Here is a 27729-nt window from a genome sequence, read left to right as displayed (position 1 = left end):
TCCCATATAAGGACAGGGCTCCCATATAAGGACACATCCCACCCCTGGGTGCCAGCCCTACACTTACACAAGAAGCCACTGCAATGCCCACATACTGCTAGCCTGCAACTCCCAGCAACCTCCACTGCAAAATGAAAGACTGAAGCACCATGGGAACTGTAGTCCAGTTACAGCAGGGAGAGATCACACGCTCTCCCATAGCAGCAACAGCAGCTGTCCTCAGCGGGGATTGTGGGTAACATGGGCAGTGGGGGGTCCCATCCCATCTCGTACCTACCTCGGCTGTGAGTGCTGCTCAGATCCCAGGGCTGGGCCAGGCCGCCTCCCTATGGCAGCTCGTCCGCTTGTTGCAGCCTCATCAGTCCCGGAAGAGCCCGGACGCCTGGCCAGTGGCACTGGAAGAGAGAGATCCTGCCTGACACAGGGAGAAAGGGAGCGTGACGTCACGGCCACGCCTCCTGCACAGGCACCTCGTGGATCGGCGCAAGGCAAGCCGGGAAATGTAGTCCGTGCCTGTGTGATAGGCGGTCTGTGTGCGCGTGTGCCAGACTGGCCCCAGGGAAGGACTAACTACAGTGTAAGAACCTGGATGTGGGTGTAGCACTGCAGTAGATGCCATACATTTTATAGATAAAATAAATCCCTCCAACTAGGGGGGAAATTTACTAAAGGGCAAAGTGGCTAACGCTAATGAAAATTTGCCAGCGTGAGGTCATTTCGGCACTTCGCCGATTTACTAACGGTGGCTGGTGTAATTTCGCCAAGGAGATAGAGTGGCGCAACTTTGCACTCTAACGCCAAGTGATTTTTTTTTCGAAAGAGCATTACTACGCAAATTCGCTACGTTTTTGATTTTACTGACCGTTACCTCTATCGCCAGACTTGCCTTCACCACCTCAGACCAGGCGAAGTGAAATAGAGTAGATAGGAGCTCCTCAAAAAAAAATTCCCGAAAAACGCTGGCGTTTTTTCCTATTTACAGGGTGATAGACTGAAAAAGATTGTAAATTTTTTTGGGATATCCTCCTTCCCCCCTACATATGGCACATAAACTATACAGTGGGCTCTTGTGTAGGGCAATATAACAACTTTATATAATTGTATTAAGGTTCCCTGGGCTTGTGTAGTGTAATGTATTTGCTGCAACATATACGGCCATTGTACTTTAACTGCACACCGTATGCTAATTAGCCAACGCTAGCGTAACTTCGAACTGCTGAGCGTTATTTCGCCAGCGTTTGGCACCCTGTGAGCAACCGGATTTTCGTGAATTAGTGTTGCCCAGGCGAATTTACGCCTGGCGAAGTGTTGCGACGTGCGCAAAGCCAGCGCTGGCTAATTTCCTCCAGTTAGTGAATTTGCCCCTAGGAGATAACTGTAGTTCCGCAATGACAGGGAAATAGGGTTGCCACCTGTTTGGTTTTTGACCCGAACATTTCGGTTTTTTTAAGGCCTATTCTGGTCTCAACTTTCTGTTCGGTTTTCAGCCTTTTGAAACCGGAACAATAATCTGGGCAATAAATGAAAACCAATTAAATACCAAAATACTCACCTTGACATACATGGCTTAGTTATTATCAAGCGCAGTTCACTTCTTGTTATTGCAGAAACAGAAATAAGCAAAACAAAAAAAACATTTTCTAAATGAGCATTGCTGTAGTTCAAAGCTTTCAGGATAACTGATTTCTGTATAATAGATCCCATACCTGTAGTTAAAGGATTAATCTTATTTATTGGGCAGAATACACAGAGGTAGGGTTTCCAGCCATGTGGGTTTCAACTTGACGTCTGTTTGTTAAAAGGCTGTCCGAACAAAACTTTCTGTCCCATTTAAAACATTGCAAAAACTGTACAAAAATCCAGCCAGTTGCATATAAAGCTGGCCATAGACGCAAAGATCCAATCGTACGAATCAACGTACGATCGGACTTTCCCATCATTTTACCATTCCGATCAATTAGAACAGATCAGCAATGTTCTGCCCCTGACAGCAATCGTACGATACTTATGTCTGACAACACTAGTGACAGTCTCCCTCTGAAAATCGTACGATCGGCAATACACGCAGAGATATTATCGGCAGGCGACAGAAATTTTCTAACCTGTCCGATCGACCAAACGACCGATCTCCGACGGACGAAAAATGTCGGGACTCTCCACACATGGTCCGAAAATCGTACGAATCCACGATTCGTACGATCGGATCTTTGCGTATATGGCCAGCTTTTGTGATGCAATAACCCTGACCCAGCATCATAACTCCATGACATCATCTCTGATGTCATCATGCCCACCCGAACATCACTGCTCTACCCCCAATGCTATTTGTCCCTCCCCTTTGTTCGGGTTTAGCCACTGGCAAAGGTGGCTACCCTACAGAGAATATTGGGAATTGTAGTTTGAACAATGAACAGCTGGAGCAGTTTGGACATTCCTGGTTTGTGTAACCCTCTCCAGTGATTTCCAGCCTTCCTGTATTGCCTCTTCTCCCACCCTGATTCTGCAGTTGCGTCTTCTCTGCTTTTTTGATGCAGTGATTGTGTTGTGGTGCATACTCCCCGAGTCTTGAGTAATGTAAATGTGTATAACACACAAGAGCCATGAATATCCTGTAATTATATCCTTATAAATGGTGCTTAGTGATGTCATTGGTTATAATTGGAGCTTAGTGATGTCATTTTTGTCATATGACTCACTGAAACTTGTGTATTATAATAAATAAAGTACCCCCTGTTGCAAAATATGAGGAAATTAGAAGGCACCTTCCAGGTTCCATGACCTGTAACTTATAATATCCTCATGTTTTAAAAGAGGGGGTAGGGGTACTTTATTTACTATATAATATGAATTTGACCATGATTGCCTGACATTGACACCAAACCAGCACATCTCAGCTGTACTGTCCATATGCAAAGAGGAAGCTTGTGAGGTCATAGCTGACTGCTTAGTCCAAACTGCCCCCCACAGCCACAGTATTTAGTGACTGTCTATGGCAGACAGGGTTGGCAGCCAAATTGGGCTACTAGTTTAAAGCCCAGGCGGGTTATGAAAATACCAACTAGCCAACTGCCAAGTTTAATGTAAGACTGCAATACCCAGCATGCAATGGGACTGACTTTTGTAGAAGTCGGGAGTTACCAGATTGTGGGCTCTGTACCCCAGCCTCCTGTCCCATTCTCATATTTTTCCAGCAACTTTCCTCAAAAAGATTTTGGGGCCAAAACCTGTTGGCCACCAAAATGTCTAGAGGTTGACCTGTTTTACCAATATTTATTGAAATTGTATATGTATTAGGGCCTTATGGGGCCCCTATACCTCCTGTGCCCCCTCTGTAGTTACTCCCCTGGTGACGGTCCAATCTGTCCCATTTTGCTTCATGGGAAAATTTGTGAAACAGTGAACATTTAAAAAGGCGTTGGGTCTCCCCAATCGATATCACGCCAAATATCGGACAGATATCGATTGGGCAGGTTTGATTTTTTTTTTGTGGTGATTGAGGATCACATCGGCTAATTGACGTGGTCCTCGTCCTATCGGCACCCATTTAGTTTGTTGTAATCTGATCATTTGGTTCTTGGGCCAAACGATTGAATTAACCCAATATCACCCTGCCTTTGGTGGGCATATCGGGTTAAGATCCACTCATATGGCGACCTAGCCGGATCTCATCATGTAAGATCTTTACACGTTGCTCACCAATCCCTTGGATGTTGCTCCCAGTGGCCTCAAAGCAGGTGCTTATTTTTGAATTCCAGACTTGGAGGCAAGTTTTGGTTGTATAAAAACCAGTTGTTCTGCCAAACAGAGTCTCCTGTAGGCTGCCAGTCCACATAGGGGCTACCAAATAGCCAATCACAGCCCTTATTTGGCACCCCCAGGAATACTTTCATGCTCGTGTTGTTCCCCAACTCTTTTAACATCTGAATGTTGATCACAGTTAAAAATGTTTGGGGACCCCTGTTCTATGGCATCTTACAGCAGCACCGTGGGCATTTGCCAGAATGTACAGATTGCCATTCTGGACTTGTTTGCGTGGGCAGCAAGGAGAGACATTTTTGAACCCCTTAGTCCCTGCATGTGCCTTAAGCCTAACAACCGCACTCTGCTGAGCTGCACAAATTTCATTAACTCCCTTCTAAATGGAGTTTCCAGAAGGTTTTCAAATGATCCGGTAATTGTAGGGCATTTGTTTGCAAATTGCTTTAGCTCGGTAGGAGTGCAGATTGCCAGACCTCTCTTCTGCTTAATTCACATGCCCTCCTACTATCATAATCCTATTTAGCCTGCACAAACTTTATCTACATCAGGCCTATTTACATAGGACTGGATATTTTTCTTAGTACTGGCAGAGCTGTCTTTAGGGGGGAAAGCAACTGCCCCCCCCATATTTGGTAAAGATGTCATACTGTAGGAAAGTTCGTAGAAAGAGTAAGGTTGATGACAGACTAGATCAGTCACCCCAAGATTAATCTTCCCTAGCTGTGGTCACTATTGTCCTCTGAATGCTTCCCCAGCGGCTAACATGCAAATCACCTCTGGGGAAACATACACGGCACAAAGTTGGGCAAAGTTTCCTTGCTGTGCCAGGTATAGTAGGGAGATACGGTGCCTATAGTAGCAGTGGTATAATAGTCTCTGGGAAGGGAGTGTGACTGTGGGATAACAGGTATAGTAGGGAGAGATGGTGTCTATAGTAACAGTGGATAATAGTCTCTGGGAAGGGAGTGTGACTGTGGGATAGCAGGTATAGTAGGGAGAGATGGTGTCTATAGTAACAGTGGATAATAGTCTCTGGGAATGTGACTGTGGGATAGCAGGTATAGTAGGGAGAGATGGTGCCTATAGTAACAGTGGATAATAGTCTCTGGGAAGGGAGTGTGACTGTGGGATAGCAGGTATAGTAGGGAGAGATGGTGCCTATAGTAACAGTGGATAATAGTCTCTGGGAAGGGAGTGTGACTGTGGGATAGCAGGTATAGTAGGGAGAGATGGTGCCTATAGTAACAGTGGATAATAGTCTCTGGGAAGGGAGTGTGACTGTGGGATAGCAGGTATAGTAGGGAGAGATGGTGCCTATAGTAACAGTGGATAATAGTCTCTGGAAAGGGAATGTGACTGTGGGATAGCAGGTATAGTAGGGAGAGATGGTGCCTATAGTAACAGTGGATAATAGTCTCTGGAAAGGGAATGTGACTGTGGGATAGCAGTTGGAGGAGGTAACCTGTAGCAAGGTCTGTAATTACACAGATATTATTTCCATAAAGTTTAAAGGCTAACTACCCGTTAATTACTTTTGAAGAACCATTGGGAGAAGACTCATTTGGCAGCTGCTGGGCTATTGCCTGCACCCAGCAGGAAAAACACACAAAATCTGTCTTTTTATTCTCTGGCACAAGTAGTGTATATCGTCTAGTTAGTAGAGAAAACAATGAATGACGTCAGAGTTCCCGAGGTTGGCGGTTTTTCCAGCCAAGTTGGGTTACTAATTTAAAGCCCCAGTTTTGAAAGTACCAACTAGCCAAGGTACGGATTTTTTGGGGGGGGCCTTTGACTGGTTTGTACTTTGGAAACCAGCCAAAGTTTTTTCTTGTCCTAATGTGCCGAGCCTGCGTCTCCCAATGCATGTTGGGTAATGTAGGTTTTGTTTAACAATTTGCCAACTGCCAAGTTTAATGTAAAACTACAATACCCAGCATGCAATGGGACTGACTTGTGTAGAAGTCGAGAGTTACCATTTTTTCTGGGCTCTGTACCCCAGTCTCCCGTCCCATTCTCATATTTTTCCGGCAACTTTATTGAAATTGTATATGTATTAAGGCCTTTTGGGCAGGGCCGCCATTAGAAATCACGAGGCCCCTGTATAACAATATTCTTGGGGTGCCCTGGGCCCCGCTCTTCCCAAACCCCACCCAGGACCCCACAGTTAAAAGTCCACCAGCGCTAAAAACGGTAACCCTCCACCACCACACACGTTATAAAAAGCCATTGATGGTCAGGGCCCCCCTATAAGTTAAAAAAAAACATTGGAACCAGGGCCTCCCATAAAAGTTTTATTAAAAATTATTGGTGGTCAGGGCCCCTATAAATTAAAAAAAACATTGGCACCAGGGCCCCCCATAAATGTTTTATTAAAAATTATTGGTGGTCAGGGCCCCTATAAGTTAAAAAAACATTGGCACCAGGGTCCCCATAAATTTTGTATTAAAAATTATTTGTGGTCAGGGCCCCTATAAGTTAAAAAAAATATTGGTGCCAGGGCCCCCCATAAGTTTTTTTAAAAAAAAACATTGGGTCAGGGCCCCCTTACAAGTTAAAAAAAACATTGGGGGCTCCAGAAAATATTGTTTTTTAAAAAAAACATTGGTGGCAGGGGCCTAGACAGTATTAATATAATACATTGGTAGCTAGAGGTTTAAAAAAATAAAAAAAACACACATTGGTGTTCAGTAGAACTGAACTCGTGGCTTCAGGACTTCAATTTCTGCTTCTTTCGTGACTTTGGGTCTTTTCGTGGCTTCGGGACTTCAATTTCAGCTCTTTTTATGGCTTGGGGTCTTTTTGCAGCTTCAGGACTTCAAGTTCGGCTCTTTTTGTGACTTTGGGTCTGTTTGTGGCTTCAGGACTTCAATTTCAGCTCATTTCGTGAGTTTGGGTCTTTTCGCGGCTTCGGGACTTCAAGTTCGGCTCTTTTCGTGACTTCGGGTCTGTTCGTGGCTTCAGGATTTCAATTTCGGCCTGTTTTGTGGCTTTGGGTCTTTTAGCGGCTTCGGGACTTCAAGTTCGGCTCTTTTCGTGACTTCGGGTCTGTTCGTGGCTTCAGGATTTCAATTTCGGCCTGTTTTGTGGCTTTGGGTCTTTTAGCGGCTTCGGGATTTCGGCTGTTTTCATCAGTTCAGGACTTTGGAAGAGACGGCATGGACGGCTTTGGCGCTGTCAAGGGGGCCCCGGCTATTTTGAAAAGTGCAGCACATCCAGGCCCCCCAGATGGCGCCCCTGCTTATGGGACCCCTATACCCCGAGCCCCATTCTGTAGTTACGGCCCTGGTGAAAGGTGAATCGGTCACATTTTGCATCATGGAAAAATTTGCGAAACAGTTGAAATTTTTAAAAGGCGTATTTTCCCATATATTCATTTGTTTTTAGACTTTATTTCACTGCACATGGGCTATTTGTGGGCTACTTTTGAAGAGCCTCTTGGCTAATTCTGGGCTGATTTTGAAAATTTAGACCTGGCAGCCGTGAATGACGTAGTTGTGGCCTAATATTAGTAACTCGTTCATTCACGTCATGGTATATCTATAGAAATGAAACAAATCAACTGGACTTGCTGTGTTTTTCTTGGTGTGTTTTTCAAAGACAAAACACAGCAAGTCCAGTTGATTTGACTTATTTCTATAGATATTAGTAACTGAGGCTTTGGGGCAGCGGGAGAGACCAACAACCACCACAGAGAAATAGTATTTTTGGTTCCCTGACAAAAGCAGCGAGCTGAAGAGAAAAGACGCCCAACACTGGGTAATGATATCGTATCGCAGCAATAAGCGGTCATGAAACCCTCTCGCGAGATGAGACGTGATGTCGGGATTAGTTGTTGCGGGAAGTTTAAGCAGGGAACTCTAATCCGCGCTGACAGGGAGGTAATGAGAGAGATCGGAGGCGGTGGAGAGATTGGGGGTCGGCGGCCTGGTTCAGAAATATCTCCATCGTTGCCGTGACCGCCAGAAAACAGACTATAAACTCGCAGCGCCATTAGAGCGCCAGGATCACAACAACGGAAGCGCAAACACGCCGGCTGCTAGGATACAAGTAATGTCTCTTCCTGTTTCGTGTTGCCTTGGTAACAAGATGCTACAGCTGCTTCTTTAGCGTGAAGAAGAACAAGGTTGCGGAGACCGTGAGAGAAGTGCGAGGGAAAACCGGGTAATGGCATATAAGGGACACATAGCAGGCCGCTTCTAATGCGGGACTACAACTCCCAGCATTCTCCGCGCGCCGTATATTTTGTGCTCTTTATCCGCACTTTATACAGGCTCGTGTGAGCATTGGAGGGGATTGATCTGAAAGCTGTATATAAAGATATCTGTGAGGCTTCAGAGCTCTATTCCACTTTCTTATAAGTCACTGGCATAGAGTATCTTTGTTCTTCTCTCAGCAGATGGTTTGGGGTCTCCTTTAAGTTAACTTTTAATAAGTTATAGAATGGCTAATTCTAAGCAACTTTTCAATTGGTCTTCATTATTTATTTGTATATAGTTCTGTTTATAATTTGCCTTTTTCTTCTGACTCTTTCCAGTTTACCAAAGGGGGTCACTGACCCCACCTAAAAACAAATGCTCTGTAAGGCTACACATTTATGGTTATTGCTACTTTTTATTACTCCCCTTTCTATTCAGGCCTCTCCTATTCATATTCCAGTCTCTTATTCAAATCAGTGTATGGTTGCTAGAGGAAGTTGGACCCTAGCAACCAGATGGCTGAAACTGCAAACTGGAGAGCTGCTGAATAGAAAGCTAAAACCGCAAATAATAAAAAATGACAACCGATTGCAAATTGCCATAGAATTAGAATATCATGTTCTGCATCATACTAAACATTAATTCAAAGGTGAACAATCTCATTAATGGAGCTTTTTATCATTTGAATTGCATTGTACCCAACAGTGTTTAATACAAGTCTTTTGTTGCCCTTATGTGCCAAGTATGCGTCTCCCACTGCATGTTGGGTAATGTCGTTTTTGTTTAACAATTTGCCAACTGAAAAGTTTAATGTAAGACTACAATACCCAGCAAGCAATGGGACCAAGTTGTGTAGAAATCAGGGGTTGCCAGATTTTGGGCTCTGTACCCCAATCTCCTATCCCTCTTAAGCATTCTCACGTTTTCTGGTGACTTTTCTCAATTTTAGACAATTTTGGGGCAAAAATCTGCTGGCACCAAAATGTTATAGGTTGAGCTGTTTTACCAATATTTATTGCAATTGTATATGTATTAGTGTCTTATATATACCTCCTGGGCCCCCCTCTGTGGTTACGGCCCTAGTGACGGGCAAATCTGTCCCATTTTACTTCATGGAAACATTTGCAGATTAGTGAAATATTATTAAGGTGTATGTTCACATATATTTATTTTTTAGGCTTTTTTTTCCCACTGAACATATTGTTCTATTTTTGGGCTACTCTTGAAGTGTCTCTTGGCTAGTTTTGGGCTGGTTTGTATCTGATTTTGGCTGGTTTTGAAAATTACACCTGGCAACCCTGGTTTAATACTTGGTTGAAGAACCTTTGGCTGTAATAAGAGCTGCGAGTTTTTTGGGGGTAAGTGTGAAGCAGCTGTGCACTTTATAGGAACTTGCATGTTAGGGAGCTCCAGGGGTTGTAGGGCACGGGGGAACCTTATTAATATAAATTGAGCAGCACATTCTAGTCACAAGCTGCAGCCACAGCAATAACCGGAACTGGGGGTTCAAGTGCTCCATGTACAGGCCCTAAGGACCAGCATTTTGCACCTTCAGCATTTCAGCACTTGTGCCTCTAGTATTGGTAAATGTGCCCGGTGTATAATGTTGTATACAGCTGCTCCTAATATAAGGCTGTCATCACTTTCATGCTTGCCTGGGCAGCATATTCCTGGTACCCATGTGACTGTCTACATTCTGTTTGGCAAAACCCCATCTTGCTTCATGGCAGGGTCCTAGTTATATACACACACAGCCAGTCTCAAAAGACACGTGGCAGACTCATTCTACTATTTTATCTGGGAGGTTGCTGAAACAATTGGAATTCTGAAACAGATGTTTTTTTTTTTCTATATTTCACCCTTGCTTAAAGGGGAACTCCGGCTTCCAAACCAAAATTTTATACATACATACAGACAGCATGCAGGAACTACATAACCCACGATGCATTGCATTGTGATGTTCTGTTCCTTATTGAAATCACCTGTGCATGGAATAGTGATGTGCGGGTTGGGAATTCCCCCGACTCATTTAAAAATATCAGCTGTCAATCAAATATTGTCTGCCCCTCCTCTATGCCTTAGGCAATTACTTTCACTTTCCATTCAGCACTTACTAGATGTCACTGCTCTCCCACATTCCTCCAGTTCTCTTCACCATTTAATTGTGTAGCCAGTACATGGGGATGGACATCAGATCCCCCATTCTGGTGCACAAACAAGATTCTGAGATGATACAAGTCTTGTCTTAATAACAGTGTCCACAAAATGGCTGCTGCCTGATTGCTATAATTATTAATTCCCAGACTGAAGGAACAATTTTCAAATAATTTATACAGTGTAATTAAAGTTCATTTTGTTTGACTAATGTGATAAAATAGGATTTTGAATAATTTTTTTGGGTGACTGGTCCACTTTAATTGATGTATATTGCAACGTTGTTTGAAATTATTTACTTTTCAAAAAGCTCAAGTTATGTTTGTGTGGAGTTCCTCTTTTAAGTGTATTTCTATCTTTTTATCTAGAAGCTGTGTGTCCCAACAGAAAGAGCCGCTGCAGTACATCACGGTTGGAGAGGAAGAGGAAGCATGCTGTATAGTCAAAGAAGCCGTCCCAGACATAGGGAGGTCACTGGACCTCAGCCGCACTCCGTAGCAGTAGTGAGTAATTTCTTTCCATACTTCTATGTCTTTCTGTATCACATCCACCTGCCCCATGTCTTGGCATTCGGAAATTCATTGCAAACTCATGTTAAACGTTGAGTATTCATGAGGCTAGTCGTAAAAGTGTTTGTTTTTCTAAACCCAAAAGCTTGTGCATTGCCTTTCTTTTTCTTAAAGGAACAGTAACACAAAATAATGAAAGTGTTTTAAAGGAATGACAACATCATGAAGTGTTGGCCTGCACTGGTAAAATGGGTGTGTTTGCTTCAGATACACTACTATAGTTTATATAAATAAGCTGCTGTGTAGCAATGGGGGCAGCCATTCAAGAACAGGATACATAGTAGATTACAAGTACTACTATAGTTTATATTATATAAAAAAGCTGCTGTGTAGCCATGGGGCAGTCATTCAAGCATTGCATTGTGCTTGAATGGCTGCCCCCATGGCTACACAGCAGCTTATCTATATAAACTATAGTAGTACTTATCTGTTATCTACTGTATATCCTGTGCTTGAATGGCTGCCCCCATGGCTACACAGCAGCTTATTTATATAAACTATAGTAGTGTATCTGAAGCAAACACCCATTTTACCAGTGCAGGGCAACCGTATATTATATTTTAATTACTTTAAGACACTTTAATGTTTTGGAGTTACTGTCCCTTAAAATGTGTGTGTGCTGAAAGGCACAGGATCAGTCTGTTGGTGTACACCGAGTGGAATTTCTAGCATTCTGTGTTTGCTGTAATAGACTGATCACATGCCTGTCAGTGCACATACATTTGATTGTGTCTAAATGCCAACAGAGAAACCAAGCCATGTGCCATTAGCCTAAGGATAAACAAGAGTATTAGAATGGTCATATTCCTTGGGCAACTTCTGTTCAGAGCATTAGAATATTAAATGGCTAGACCAACCTGTAATGAAATGTATTGGTAAAAGTTGCCTTTAAGCTAACAAAAGGTCTCTATTTCCAACTTTGGGTGGTTGGTGGTGGTGGAGGAGAACGAACGCTTAACTAAAGAAGTAGCTAGACATGTTGTACATTATGTTTTGTGCTTCTGTCCCAGTCCAAGGAAACCAGAACCCTTTAGCAGTAAAGATCTGTGTCTCCAAAGATGCCCCAGTAGCTCCCCATCTTCTTTTCTGCTGATTCACTGCAAATGCTCTGTGCTGCTGTGACTTACTGAGCTTAGGGACCCACTCACAATATACAGTACACATAGAATAGAAATGTCACAATATAAGGCCGATTAGTAATTAATACAGATAATTACTACATGGCAGCACAGAAACCAGTGCAATTAGCATCAGAATTTAATAATCTGGAAACCTGTAGCATCGTCTTATATTACAGACCAACCTAATTTTCTGTTGGATAATTAGTGACGAGCCCTAAGCTTAGCTTCTCAACAGCCAATCAGAGCCCACTGAGCATGTGAGTGTCACAGACACTTTCCAAGATGGTGACCCCCTGTGACAAGTTTGAAGTCCTGGATCATTGCTGCTATTGACAAGCTCAAACTTTAGCCTCGTGAAATAAGTTCTCTATATAAAATATGGCATTTTTTGCCATATTAATTTTTAGGGTTTAGTTCTCCTTTTATCTGAGTATTCGTGTCATACCCTGAAAATGAACATAGATTAACTAATGGAAATGTCTAGCAGTGAGGTCTGACCATGAAAGCAACCTCTATGCTTTAAAGGGCACCTGTTGGAACCCATGCTTCAGTTGGGGGAATGCACATGAGTGATTTTCCCAGTGAGCTCATCAAGAAGCATATGACATCACACACATGTGGATAATTCTTTCTACAGTAAGCTTACTATTGGCTTGGGTTTAATAACTTCTTTTCTAACTCTAGCACACTGAAGAAATGAAATTTTTTGTACAAACAGGTGGCCAAGTTCCCTTCTAGCCGACCAAGAGATTTTGCCATTCTTGAAAGGAGACGCCATGAGGAGGCCCGAGAACAGATACTCACCTTCACAAAGCTGAACACAACAGAACGTGTGAAGAATAAATGGGCGAGGGTTACAGACCAGAAGTTGCTGCACAACATGGTGCAGAGGGAGGTGTATCGGACAATGGAGGAGTACAAAATGCATCTCAATGAGAGGAGAGAGAGGTAATGATATATTTAGCAATGACACATGACAGTCCATCCTTTTACCGGAAGGGATCCATTATCCGGAAACCCGTTATCCAGAAATTTCCGAATTACAGAATGCCATCTCTCATAGACTCCATTATAATCAAATAATCAATTTTTTTCTCCTTTCTCTGTAATATTGAAGCAGTACCTTGTACGTTATCCTAACTAAGATATAATTAATCCTTATTGGAGGCAAAACCAACCTATTGGGTTTATTTAATGTTTACATGATTTTCTAGTAGACCTGAAGTATGAAGATACAGATTACAGAAAGATCCATTATCCAGAAAACCCCAGGTCCCGAGCATTCTGGATAAAAGGTCCTATACCAGTACCTAGGGTTGCCACCTTTAAAAAAAAAAAAAACGGCCATGGTGGGCGGCCGAAATGAAAGGGTCGGGGGTGACGTAAAAAGGTGCGGAGCCTATTAGGGTGTCACAAAAAGTGTGGGGCCATGGGGAGTAGCGCCACAGAAGGGGCGGGGCCATGTTGAGTAGCGTCACAAAAGCCGACGAAAATGTAAGTTTTCATCGACGGGCAGGGGATTTTATAAATGGTTTTACAAATTACCGGCAGCTACATTGCCGGTAAATTTGTAATACCGACCCTGGCAGGTGGCAACCCTACCTGTACCAGAGAGTCATATCCCCTTCACTCAGCTTTAATAATTTAGCCCCATGCTGTAGGGAAGGTGGAAAGAAAACAATAACCATGTCTGTGAACTTCCTGAATTAAAATTGCTTTTAGTATAACTAAATCTTTGTGTTTTTTGTTGCTGGCACTCGGGTTCACAGAATTGTTAAATGGAGCGGGGAGTGGGCAGGAGGATAGTGCCCATTTCAGGGATGGTGGTGAATGAGGGGGCACACAAACCATTGCACATTATCAACCAAAATCAATAAATCTATGACTTACATTGTCGGATAGCATATTTAGGGTAGCTTATTTGAATTTTACATTAAAATCCCATGACAAGTTGAACTGAAGGAATTAATTCAGATTAATGCTGTCCAGTTACTTCCATATAGTGGGACAGTTATTTGATATAATACATGTTTGTGTCCAGATTATTATAAAATAATGAGGAAGAAGTTGTCCAAGAAGTTAAAGGAATTCTGTCATGATTTTTGATGTAGTTTTTATTTCTAAATGACACTGTGTGTTTACACTGCAAATAATTCACTCTACAATATAAAATGTAATTCCTGAACCAGCAAGTGTATTTTTTATTTGTAATATTGGTGTGTAGGTGCCTGGTCATGTGCTTTCAGAAAGGGCCAGCACTTTAGGGGCTAAATTTATCAAAGAGGGAAGTTCTGCCACTAGAGTGAAATTCCGCAGCTCACAGTTCATTTCTATGGGATTTTGAAAGGCATATTTATCAATAGGTGAAAGTGAAAGTTCACCCTTTGATAAATACGCCTTTAAAAATCCCATAGAAATTAATGGAAAGTGGCAGAATTTCACTATTAACTTCACTCTTTGATAAATATACCCCAAAGATGGAACTGCTTTCTGGCAGGCTGTTGTTTCTCCTACTCAATGTAACTTAATGTGTCTCAATGGGACCTGGATTTTACTATTGAATGCTGTTCTTAGATCTACCAGGCAGTTGTTATCTTGTGTGAGGGAGCTGTTATCTGGTTACCTTCCCATTGTTCTGTTGTTAGGCTGCTGGGGGGAAAGGGAGGGGGGGTGACACCACTAAAACTTTCAGTTTAGCAGTAAAGAGTGACTGAAGTTTATCAGAGCACCAATCACATGACTGGGGGCAGCTGTGAAACTGACAATACGTCTAGCCCCATGTCAAAATTAAATATGAAAAAAAATCTGTTTGCTCTTTTGAGAAATGGATTTCGGTGCAGAATTCTGCTGGAGCAGCACTATAACTGATGCGTTTTCAGAAAACATTTTTTTCCCCATGACAGTATCCCTTTAATGGAACTCTTAAGCATGCAGGCTGTCATACCTCTAACATTTAGCTCATGGGTTTCCAGTTGGACATTATGGGATGTACATTTGGATCCCTTATAGGGGAATACCTTATTATCGTTTAGTAAGAATGCATATGTTTGAATGTCAGAATAAGTCTCCTCAAACCCACCCCACATTACTGTCAAAAAGAAAAACATGAAAAAATAAGCACAGGCCATAATAAAATATTGCCCAAAAAGCATAAAACCACAATTTCTACTATGATTCTTAGTTATTTCCCAACATTAACTTTTCTATCAAATTAGAACAGTCTCTTCTTGCTCAGAAGGAGAATATATTGAAATGTATATTTGTTAAAGGCAATCTATGTTAACCCTTTAAAACATTTTGTGATATCAATTGACAGTTAGATCCAATATATCTTATAGTTCCCCTTTAATATGCTGCAGATGTGCCCTTGAACTGCCAAAGTTTTCACATCAAAGTTTTTACATAAGGACTGGGTCCATAATGGCATGGCCCCTTTGGGGCAGAAGACTATGCCAGTGCTATAAAAATGACATTCATATCTCCTTGTTATAGGCTCAGCACCTTACTGGAGAGGGAAGAGATGGCGTATATTAAAGAAATGGAGGCTATGGAGGAAACCACTCTAGAAAGACAGGCCAAAATGAGAGAGAGAGTGAAAAGCCTGAGAGAAAAGAGAGAAAAGGAACGAATGGACTTTATAGCTGAGAAACGTGACCAGCAATTCAGGTAATAATACAGATATGCTGTTAGGGGTTGATGGACTGAAAAATTAAAAATCAAAAAAACAGGCTTATGGGTTAATGTAATAACAAGAGACCAGTAAATATTACATGCTAACTGCTTGCACTGGGCTAAGAAGCCAAAGTAATTTGTGCCATTGATGTCCCCTCAAAGAAGAAAACGGCAGGCACTCACAGATCCCACAAATAGGCTTGTAAAAGAACTGAGAACTTTATTTAGGCCACAAAGTAGATAAATACATAGCCTTACACGTTTCGTACCAGTAATTTGTGCTATTGATGTCCCCTGCAAAGAAGTAAATGGCAGGCACTCACACATCCCACTAACAGGCTTGTAAAAGAACTGAGAACTTTATTTAAGTAGATAAAAGCATAGCCTTATGCGTTTCGTGCCAGTAGGCACTTAATCATAGGCTCTACAAAAACCCACAGGTATACCAGATATATACCCCAAACCCACCAATCACCAAAATACATTAACCAATAGAGTTAAAAAAAGGAGGAGGGGCATTAAAAACAATAAAAATAATAGGAAAGGTATCCAAGGGAATATATTCATAGTAAATAATTTCTGATTAACAACTTACAACAAAGATGTAATAACAGTAAAAATGTGTTAGAGGAAAATGTTAGAAGAGAACATATACGTATGTATACACAATGGAGGAAAACAAATGCGCATGCATACATAATAGTCCAATATAACAAGTCATTTAAGTCAATAATTTCTGATTAACAACTTACAACAAAGATGTGATAATAGTAAGAAATATACACGTATGTACAGCAAATGTCCTCTGCCCAGACAGAGTGCAAGGTGGATGGTACATAAACAGGGGTAGGCAACCCGCGGCTCTTCATCCTGCTTGCTGCGGCTCGGTTGTCTATACAGCCCTCGTATCTGCTGGCAGCTTCTTGAGTGTGCGACCACGATAGGCTAACGGTCAGCTTACCGTGGTCGCACACTCAGGAATCAGCCAGCAGGTGGGAGGGCTGCATAGATGTGACAGGCAAGACCCAGCCACAGCAAGATGATTAATCGTGGTCCTTACCATGGTCACATACTCAAGACAAGAGAAGGAAGATCAGCATGGAGCTTCAGAAACAGAAGTCACATTTAGGGTCTGGCCACATGAGCAGATTCGGGGAGATTAGTCGCCCCAGTGATAAATCTCCTCTTCTTCGGGGCGACCCCCTCCCAGAACTGCCTTTCCCCTGCTCTCCGCCGGCTAAAATGAAAATCGCCTGCGGCAATGCACACACAGTGCTTCGTTTTCCAAAGTGAGTGTGAATTGCCACAGGCGATTTTCATTTTAGATCAACAAGTAGAAAGAGTGGGATATAGCAGCTGTAATAGGACAATATAGCAGCAGTAGGGCAAGGTAAAAACAGTAACACTTTATATCACTTTATATTGTGAAGCCCGTGCTCTTAGGGTAAGGGCACATGGTCAGATTCGGGTAGATTAGTCACCCAGGCGACAAATCGCCTCTTCTTCGGGGCGACAATCTCTCCGATCTGCCTTCCCCTACCTTCCCACCGGCTATAATGAGAAAACGCCAGCGGGATGGAACTCGCCTAAAGTTGCCTTTCAAGGAAACTTCGGACGACTTCTTTCTTTCTCCTGACAACTTCCTTAACAGTACAGTACATGTATCCTTTAATATTTTGGAATTAAAAAAAATAAAAAAAATGTACATTGCAAAAGGGCTTAGAATATCACCCTCATTAATTTTACATTCACTTATTTTTAAGGTTTACGTATCCTTTAAAGTTATATTCAGTTAATGGTTATAAAGTTATTCGGGACTTCCCATATTCAGCCACGCATTCAAATCACTGGTTGCTAAAGGTAAAGGAACCCTGTGAGACAGTTAGTCCTAGAAGCTACCACTCCAACCTTTCGAGCTATACAGCAAACCTGTTTTGTTGGTCTGAATCAGATATATCTCTTCCTCCTTAGGGAGCAGTGTGAGGAGCTGCGCTCATTGAGGTCCCAGATTCATCTGAATGAGGTCTGCACAGAAAGGATGGCCCAGATTGTACTGAAGGAGGAGCTGAACCGCCAGCGCAAGGAGGAGGACACCATCTTTGATCAGTTGTGGGAACAGGACCGATTGGCTAAAGAGGAGCAGGAAGAGAAGAAACGCCAGAAGCGTATAGAGCTCAATCAGGAAATTGCCTGTCTTCAGAAAGCTGCCTCAGAGGCCCAAAAAATGCAGGAAAAACGGCTAAAAGAAGAAGAATCCAAGTTAATGGTAAGCAGGATTGTAGAATGATCTGTATCCAAATGATTTGAGTATTAATGTTGGATCCTTCAATCTCCTAAGTACAGAGATAGTACCCCTAAAATACTAGTAGTAGAAAGTTGTTGGCTGTTCCAAACCAGCCATTGTGGGGGTGTGAACACACATTGTGAGAATGAGAATATAAAATATGATTGTCAGTCTTAAAAGCTTCTGTCTCAGTGCCCCGCACACTCCTCTTACACATAGCGGACCTGTTGCTGCTTCTTCCTGGTCAATTCATGTAGGGGGTGGTACATTGGGTGATTTTTGCCACGCCCAGAGGAGTTACGCCATAAAACCCATGTACCTTGCCCGGGCCCCCCTTGACAGCGCCAAAGCCGTGTCGCCTCCTTCAGAAGTCACGAACAGTCCCCAATAGCTTTTTATAACTTGTGTGTGTGGGGGGGGGGGGGTTACCTTTTTTTAGCACTGATGTCTGTGTGGTCTTTTAACTGTGTTTTGGAGTGGGCGGGATCGGGGACAGGGCTTGGGGGCCGGGGTGGGCCTTGAAATTTGTCAGTCCAAGCCCAGCAAGCAGACTACTATAGGGTTGGGGCTTAACCAAATGTGGAAGGATTCAAGTGGGACACATCGTAGTGTAGCCTAAAACATCTTGAATTTCTATTTTAATTTATAGATACACCTCTATGTTTTCATTCACGATTGTCCTACTAAAGGCAAATTTATACTTGGGTCATGTTAAAGGAACAGTAATGTTGAAAAAGGATTTATATATATATATATATATATATATATATATATATATATATATATTTGTATCTGTTAATCTAGGACCTACAATTAAACTGTTTACTGGAAACAAATATCCTATTTATATAGTTCTGTAGAGAGCCATGATTGACATTTAACCTTCATTGGGTAATAACTTAACCCAAACCCATTGTATTTTACATAGCTCATCTGCTATGTAACACAAACCAAAATTAAGAGACCAGTAGTGTGCTTTGTAGGGATGCACCAATTCCAGGATTCTGTTTGGGATTCGGCCAGGATCCGGCTAAATCCTTTTGTCTAGCTGAATAAAATCTGAATCCTAATATGCATATGTAAATTAGGGGTAGGAAGGGAAATCGCATGACTTTTCGTCACAAAACAGGGAAGTAAAAACTGTTTTCCTTTCCCTCCCCTAATTTGCATATGCAAATTTGGATTCAGTTCGGTTTTTGGCCCAAATCTTTCACAAAGGATTCAGGGATTCGGCTTAATCCCAAATAGTGGATTCAGTGCATCCCTAGTCTTTTGCTTACCGCCAATTATGTTGGGTTCAGGACCAGACCTTCAGTTTTAGGATGTCATACTGGAAACGTCCATAAAAATTGGCTAGCATACTCCATATATTCAATTCAGCCTATGATTAAGTGCCCCCCTGAGGCACGAAACGAGCAAGGCTTTTTATAACTATGTACAGATTAAAATAAACTGGAATGTTTTACTTTTAATTGAGCTGCTGCATGGAGTATGTGTGTGTCCCCTTATCTGCTATGTAACCTGTGCCTTTTCTCCTTTCTCAGATTGAATGCCATAGCTACACTTAATTATATAACTATAATTATACTATTATTAACTACAGTGGTACTTCTGAAGCAAACACACTGTTTTTAACCAGTGCAGGCAACAATACATTATCTTATAAATACTTTTAAAGGAGAACTAAACCTTAAAAATGAATAGGGCTAAAAATTCCATGTTTTATATACTGAACTTATTGCACCAGTTTTAGCTTGTCAATAGCAGCAACGATCCAGGACTTGTCACAGGGAGTCACCATCTTGGAAAGTGTCTGTGACACTCACATGCTCAGTGGGCTCTGATTGGCTGTTGAGAAGCTAAGCTTAGGGCTCGTCACTAATTATCCAGCAGAAAATGAGCTTCCCTGGCTGTAATATAAGATGATGCTACAGGTTTGCTGATTATTAAATTCTGATACTAATTGCACTGGTTTCTGTGCTGCCATGTAGTAATTATCTGTATTAATTACTAATCAGCCTTATATTGTGACATTTCTATTCTATGTGTACTGTATATTGTGAGTGGGTCCCTAAGCTCAGTAAGTGACAGCAGCACAGAGCATGTGCAGTGAATCAGCAGAAAAGAAGATGGGGAGCTACTGGGGCATCTTTGGAGACACAGATCTTTACTGCTAAAGGGCTGTGGTTGCCTTGGGCTGGTACAGAAGCCAAAACATAATGTACAACATTTCTAGCCTACTTCTTTAGTTTAACTTTCCTTGTCCTTTAAATGCTTTCAGTTGTTGGTGTTACTATTCCTTTAATATCCCAGTTAGCTTGTGAATGTGGCCTGTGCCAGTAATAGTGAAAATATTTCTCCATAGGCAGAAGAGCAGCGCCTCATTAAGCTGGAGGAAGAACGGAATCTAAAAGAAAAACAGCAAAACAAATTGCAAGTCAAAAGCATGTTGGAGGACTCCATCCGGCTAAAGATGAAACGTTTGGCCCGGGAACAGCAGGAGGAACTGGCACTCGACATGAAGATCTTGGAGCATGTTATGCAGGGCTATCAGGATGACACCGAGGAGAAACGCCAGCGCAAGGTAAGGAAAATCGGCAAACCTTTAGGGACTTTTGTATGACAGTTACTTACCACTAGGCGTCTCGGTAACCCAGCAAGAGGGAAAACCGCATCAGACAAAGGCTAATAATAATAATAAAGGGGTAGAGATGCATTTCACACTAAAAAACACTGCTCCAGTAGCATTTCATGCCTTTTAAATATTTCATCAATATATTTTATACTATTACACAGTGTATGCCAACATGTGGCTCCAACTGCAACTCCCAGAACTACAGTTAGGGAGCCACAGGTTAAAGGTCGTTGCTGTAAATTCTCTGCCTAGTGTTGAGTGTAAGTTATGTAAAAGAATTGAAAAATACAAACTTGCGGCCACACATGATAAGATCCACTCATTTGGCAAGGTCGCCAAACGAGCGGATTTTAAGACAATATGCCCACCAAAGGCAGTGCGATATCGGGTTAATTTGATTATTCGGCCCTAGGGCCAAACTATCAGATTACAACGAAGAAAATGGGCGCCGACGGGCCAGACATAGATCGGACAGGTTTGATTTTTTTTTTGGTGATGGCCGCATCAGCTAGTTGATGCGGTCCTCAATTGCCAGAAAATCAAAACTGTCTGATCGTTATCAGGACGATTTTTGGCCTGATATCGATTGGGGAGACCCATCAGAACATTCCCTACATGGATAGATAAAATGCCGAATTAGTTTTAAGGACGGACATCTGCAGCTTTAATCTACCAGTGTACGGTCACCCTTAGCAGCAACTTTGTATGGAAGAAGCTCACCTGTACACCGGCAATTGCCTTTTCAGTCCATTTATTGCAGCAAAAAACAGCACAAGCTTTTGGGGAGTGCCCCCTGCTGTTTTTTTGGTGCAATGAATGGACTGAAAATGCAATTGCCGGTGTACAGGTGCTTCTTCCATACAAAGTCGCTGAATAGGATTGGGCTTGGGAGCATCCAAGGAAGTGAATGCACCCTGGTGATTCAAGTAAGTGGTGTGCGAAAGAAATTTTGTTTCTGCACCCTTAGCAGCAAACACTGTCTCTATGAACCTTAATATAGTTTTTTTTTGTTTTTTTTTTTTTTCTCAGCTGAGGTTGTGCTATCATTCCTGCCGAGATGGAGCATGCCATATAATTCCCATATCATTTGCTCATAAACAAGACATATTATTCATTTATGTTTTAAAATCCAGCCACATGAATATGTTGCATAGTCGGGACAAGCCCCTGTATTTACGGTTTATACTCTTTCCCAAGTATTAATGGAGGAGGTCTTTCCTTTCCTTGCTGTCCCCTTTATACATCTACAGTACTGGTTACTATCTAAGGAGAGGCCAAAAGTGTGTGAGAGCTTTGTTGCTAATATAAATACATACTCTGTCCTGTATTTCTGTATGTGCAATGGCAGGACTCTGTGGCAAGCACAGCTGATAGTTGGTTATACACACTTAGAATCATAGGCTGCCATATTCATACTTAGTTTGAAGGGCCCTTAACCCCAGGTGGTCCCAGTCACTAATGTTCACTGCTGACCTGGGCCACCTGGATGGTGAGACCTGCCAACTAAGTAGAACAGGCTATTAATTAAAAAAACATGGCCAGCTAAAGCTCGTGCTTGCTCATTCCCCCAATCTGCCCCAACCAAGTTTAATCTGCATGGCTGTGTGCTGCTGTACTTTTCTGTTAAAGGGGGTTGTTTGCCTTTAAATTAACTTAGTATGATGTAGAGAGTGATATTTTTTTATTATTTGTGGTTTTTGAGTTATTTAGCTTTTTATTCAGCAGCTCTCCAGTTTGCAATTTCAGCCATCTGGTTGCTAGGCTCCAAATTACCCTAGCAACCATGCATTGATTTGAATAAGGGATTGGGATGTGAATAGGAGAGGCCTGAATAGAAAGATGAGTAATATAAAGTAGCGATATCAATACATGTGTAGCCTTACAGAGCATTTGTTTCTTAGATGGGGTCAGTGACCCCCCTTTGAAAGCTACAAATGGTCAAAATAAAAATGCAGATAATTCAAAAACTATAAAAAAATAAATAAGACCAATTTAAGTTGCTTAGAATTAATTAGTCATTATAGAACATACAAAAAGTTAACTTAAAGTTCAACCAAATACAGATGAAGTGTAACAAAATACATCACGTCTGACCTGGAGGATACAATGCTTGTGTGTTACAGATGGAGCTCAGGAAAGAGCAGCAGCTTTATCGGGAATACCTCGCTCAGCAGCTGGAAGAAGAAAAACGCCAGGAGAGAGAAATGGACAAGATGATTGAAGCAGAGCTTGAGAAATCTTGGGCCAAGAAGTCGGAACAGATGCGGAAGGAGAAAGAGGCACGAAAACGCCTGATGAAGGATGTGATGGATACACGGAGAGTCCAGATTCAAGAAAAATGTAAGGATTTCTGTTTGCCAACTCATTCGTTATATTGCATCTACAGGAGTGATCGCGTTAAAGGAACAGTTCAGTGTAAAAATAAAAACTGGGTAAATAAATAGACTGTGCAAAATAAATATTTCTAATATAGTTAGTTAGGCAAAAATGTAATGTATAAAGGCTGGAGTGACTGGATGTGTAACATAATAGCCAGAACACTACTTCCTGCTTTTCAGCTCTCTAACTCTGAGTTAGTCAGTGACTATAAGGGGGGCCACATGGGACATAACTGTTCAGTGAGTTTGCAATTGATCCTCAGCATTCAGCTCAGATTCAAAAGCAACAGTTATGATCCATGTGCCCCCCCTCAAGTCTCTGATTGGTTACTGTCTGGTAACCAATCAGTGGAAAGCAAGAGAGCTGAAAAGCAGGAAGTAGTTTTCTGTCTATTATGTTACACATCCAGTCACTCCAGCCTTTATACATTACATTTTTGGCTAATATTTGAATAATTATTCACCCTTGTGTTGCTACTAGTGCTTCTACTTCTGGCCATTTGCCATAAGCCAGAATCCCAGCGTTCCTGTTTTACAGACTCTCTCTGCTTTCAAGAGCAGAAGCAACAGTAGCAGTCTCTCAATCCTGTTGTCTCACTGAGACACTTTCTAAATTTGAAGTTCACTTGAATGACCTTATCCTTGTGGTGGGGACCCATGAAACCTGTCTAGCCAATGAATGCTTCTTCAGGATGATGTTGGATTTACCAGTATTTCTGATTGGAATATGTCGTTTTTTACCCAGCTTCCTGATTCATCTTTGTTTTTATAGTGGAGAGAAATGCAAAGCTACAGGAAGAGCTTGCCCATGATAAGGAGCTGTTGGAAAGTGCAACAGAAGAGCACAAGCAGCTTGAAACAGATAGAAATGCCAGGTAAGATGGGAGAGCTGGAAGGTTCTGTAGGACATTGGTATAAAGGGTGATTGCAGCATTTTGTCTCCTGTGCATTTTGCAGCTTTGGGTCTTATCTATCTTAAAGGGATTCTGTCATGATATTTATGATTTTGTTGTTATTTCTAAATGACACTGTTTACACTGCAGATAATTCACTCTACAATATAAAATGTCATTCCTGAACCAGCAAGTGTGTTTTTTTTAGTTGTAATATTGGTGTGTAGGTGCATCTCGGGTCATTTTGCCTGGTCATGTGCTTTCAAAAGAGCCAGCACTTTAGGATGGAACTGCTTTCTGGCAGTTTGTTGTTTCTCCTACTCAATGTAACTGAATGTGTCTCAGTGGGACCTGGATTTTACTATTGAGTGCTGTTCTTAGATCTACCAGGCAGCTGTTATCTTGTGTTATGGAGCTGCTATCTGGTTACCTTCCCATCGTTCTGTTGTTAGGCTGCTGGGGGGGTGTTGATATCACTCCAATTTGCAGTAAAGCGTGACTGAAGTTTATCAGAGCACAGGTCACATGACTGGGGACAATATGTCTAGCCCCATGTCAGATTTCAAGATTAAATATAAAAAATCTGTTTTCTTTTTTTGAGAAACTGATTTCAGTGCAGAATTCTGCTGGAGCAGCACTATTAACTGATGTGTTTTGGGACAGTATCCCTTTAATGTCAATTGCTTGGACCCTGCTGGCGCAGTCATGGGTCAGGTGAATTTTGCTCTGAAGAACACAGTGAGTGTTTAAGATCAATAGAGAGGAATTTCCCACTGTTCTGCTACCGACCCGTTGAGCTGGAGAAAAAGTGGGCGGCAAAATGATCACCCTATGTGCAATAATGTGCCCGCCCAATATCATTTACAGGTACTAGTGTGAAACCATAGTTCAGGTGTATGCCTTTTAAATTATTGCTAGATGGTAGCGAAATAGAAAACTGAACCTGGTTAGGGTGAGATGGGCTTAAAGGATTTAGACTAGGAAGGGATGGAGGTCGAGTGGCAGGCGCGTGTGGGTCGCGGAAATCCAGAGCCGCATATCACTAATATATATACATGTCCCCAGGGCCGCCATCAGAGGGTCACAGAGGGGACAGTTGTTCAGGCCCGCAGGATTTTCTGTCTAAGGGGGGGCCCGACCATGCTCACTTACTTGATTTCAGCTCAGCGTGCTGCCAGTGGGACACTGCAGCTCTGTGCACAGAAGGTTTTCCCAATTAAGATTTCCTGTACCCTCATTGGTCCATTAAGAATAAGTCCCGGTAAATCTGCATTGGGATTAGATCCCCTTGTCCAATCCCTGTACAGCTTTACCGGGACTTATTTTTAAAGGACCAATGACTTTTTATAACTTGTGGAGGGGGGGGCCTAGGCTATCAATTTCTTTTTTTTTTTTTACTTGCAGGGGGCCCCTTGATCACCAATGGCTTTTTATAACTTGTGGAGGGGGGGCCCAGACCATCAATTTTTTTTACATGTAAGGGGGGCCCTGTCACCAATTTTAAAAAAAAAAATTTATGGGGGGCCCTAGCGCCAATGTTTTTATAACTTGTGTGTGTGGGGGAGTTACCTTTTTTAGCACTGATGTCTATGTGGTCTTTTAACTGTAGTGTGGAGTGGGCGGGATCTGGGGTGGGGCTTGGGGGCCATAGTGGGCGGGGGCCTAGGGGGCCCTGAAAATTGTTGTACTAATTGTTTCTAATGGCGCCCCTGCATGTCCCATGTCTGCTTATTCCAAGCAGTTACATTTACACTGTTTTTATAGATATTCCTAGGGAATTTAGTTAACGGCAGTAGGGTGAAAATAAAGGTAAAGTGTTGATAGGTGTTGTGTGTGTTTGAATGAGGCCTGGTTTTGGGTGAACAAACACACGCCTGTCTCTCTATCTCCAAATTGTTCTGTGAGCCAACTATTGGGGTATATTTATCAAAGAGCGAAGTTACAGATCACTCAGTTCCGCCACTCTCCATTCATTTCTATGGGATTTTTAGAAGAGTATTTATCAATGGGTGAAAGTGACAGTTCATCCTTTGATAAATACCCTTTCAAAATGCCAAAGAAAATGAATTTTACTCTAGAGGACTGTGGTGATCACTAATTTCACTCTTTGATAAATATACCCCAATGTCTCTGTTGGACTCTCACCCACAGTAACTTCCCTTCTTCTCTCACGTCAGTGCAGACGCAATTACACCCCTTTTATTTTACGTCTCTTTCCAGGCAAATGAAAGTGGCCCAGCAGTACCAGCGGGATCTCGTTAGCCAGGTGGCCTATCAGCAGTCGCAGCGGCAAGCCGAGAGAGAGGAGGAACAGCGAGAGTTTGAGGCAGGACTGACGGCTGAGAAAGCTTATCAGAATAAACTGCGGGAAATCCTGTCCAGACCTTATGTTGGCCACGAGAACATTCACCCCTTGAGGAGGGGCCGCATTTCTAGCCCTAAGGACTGGCTCCCACAATAGCCGGATTCTCCCCTTTTCTCGTCACAGTTCTTTATTTGGTCCCTTTCTTTTGATACAGGCATCAGAGGTTTACATGCACATGTCACATCATATTATTTCAAAATGGGAACCAACAAAAGCTAAGTAAAAAAAAAAAAATACATTTTTGTTTGTTTTTTTTCTGAAAAATTAATAAAAAAAAAAAAAAGAATTATGAAAAGTGCTCACTATGTGTCACTTCTGGTGGTCTTATGGCATTACTATGTTAGGGCACGGTTGCCCTTAAAGCCATTGAGGATCAGTGGGTTAGTGCAGGGGCAGAAGTATCAATTACGGAGAATATATATCACCCTCTCACCATATCTCTCTTGTCTCTGATTCCATGGAGTCCCTAAGATTCACTACTTTTCTGCTCACACCATTGTGAACACTTTAACAGCATTCCCTTATCACTTACGATTTATTATTTACATATATATGGACACCCCCAACCTGGTAAGTGATAGCAATTGGCAGCTGCTTCCCATGGTGATCAGAAAGAGTTCAAGATACATTGTACATACAAAGTAGTAAAGGGATTGTTCACCTTTAAATTAACTGTCAGTATGATGTAGAGAGTGATATTCTGAGGCAAATTGCAATTGGTTTTTTTATAACTTGTGTTTTTTGAGTTATTTTGCTTTTTATTCAGCAGCTCTCCAGTTTGCAATTTCAGCAATCTGGTTGCTAGGGTCCAAATGACCCTAGCAACCATGTACTGATTTGAGTAAGAGTGGAATATCAATAGGAGAGGCCTGAATAGAAAGACGAGTAATAAAAAGTAGCAATAACAATACATTCTTAGCTTTAGGGTAAGTCCACACTGTGCGTTTTGGGGAGATTTGGTCGCCTGGTGACTAATCGCCTCGTCTTTGTGACGACCAATCTCCCCAAACGGCTTCCCTGACTCTGCTCCGGCTTAAAATGAAAAATGCCTCACGAGGAAACTTCGGGCGACTTCGGAAAACGAATCGTCGTATGTGATTAGCGCCAGTGATTTTTCATTTTAGCCAGCGCAGAGTCAGGGAAGGCGTTTGGGGAGATTCGTCGCCGAAAAAACTAGGCGATTAGTCGCCAGGCGACCAAATCTCCCCAAAACGCCCAGTGTGGCCTGACCCTTATAGAGCATTTGTATTAAGATGGGGTCAGTGACCCCCTTTTGAAAGAGTAAAAAAAAAAAAGGCAAATAGTCCAAAAACTTTTTAATAAATAAATAAGACCAATTGAAAAGTTGCATAGACTTGGCTTTCCTATAACATACTAAGAGTTAACTAAAAGTTGAAGCACCCCATTAAGGGCAAATTGTCAGGTAGAGAGTATGTCTGCTCACAATTCACTCATTAACAAATACTGGGATGTGATTGGCAGGTAATGTGATGTGTCAGTGTCTATGTAGTAAGTGCAAGTGGCCAGTAGGTGTCAGTGTTGCCCTGTTAGGAACTCCATAGCAACATTAAAAATCTAGAGCAAAACCAATGTAGGAGTGATGAGGGTCAGTCTGGGCTCAGACATAAAGCTTTCTGCATCTATTTACATGTTAAAAGAAAGCAACTGAAACTTTACTGAATATACTGATCCATTATAATAGG

General features: G+C 42.1%; 2 protein-coding genes across 7 annotated transcripts in view; one reads left to right on the top strand and one right to left on the bottom strand.

The window, feature by feature from the left end:
- ctif.L (CBP80/20-dependent translation initiation factor L homeolog) overlaps positions 1–415 on the bottom strand; it is a 129433-nt gene extending 129018 nt beyond the window's left edge. For both annotated transcript variants that reach the window (XM_018267003.2, XM_041570246.1), the window contains exon 1: positions 278–415. The gene's annotated coding sequence lies outside the window, so the exon portion shown is untranslated. The remainder of the gene's footprint in view (positions 1–277) is intronic.
- On the top strand, positions 329–26264 carry cfap53.L (cilia and flagella associated protein 53 L homeolog). Of its 5 annotated transcripts, none has more exons than XM_041570200.1 (9): positions 329–577; positions 10478–10612; positions 12518–12747; positions 15292–15465; positions 17443–17737; positions 20121–20339; positions 22514–22730; positions 23541–23643; positions 25882–26264. In XM_041570200.1, the coding sequence occupies exons 1-9, from the start codon at positions 329–331 to the stop codon at positions 26120–26122; spliced, it is 1863 nt and encodes a 620-aa protein (XP_041426134.1). In that variant the 3' UTR covers positions 26123–26264. The 5 variants fall into 5 exon arrangements, with proteins under 5 accessions (XP_041426134.1, XP_018122474.1, XP_018122464.1 ...); XM_018266985.2 differs by lacking the exon at positions 329–577 and adding an exon at positions 7577–7806; XM_018266975.2 differs by lacking the exon at positions 329–577 and adding an exon at positions 7577–7920 and having other exon boundaries at positions 10481–10612.
- Positions 26265–27729: the final 1465 nt, after the last annotated feature.

This window comes from Xenopus laevis, chromosome 1L, assembly GCF_017654675.1.
Source record: "Xenopus laevis strain J_2021 chromosome 1L, Xenopus_laevis_v10.1, whole genome shotgun sequence".
Taxonomy (NCBI): Eukaryota; Metazoa; Chordata; class Amphibia; order Anura; family Pipidae; genus Xenopus; species Xenopus laevis.
This window is presented reverse-complemented; position numbering and strand designations above follow the sequence as displayed.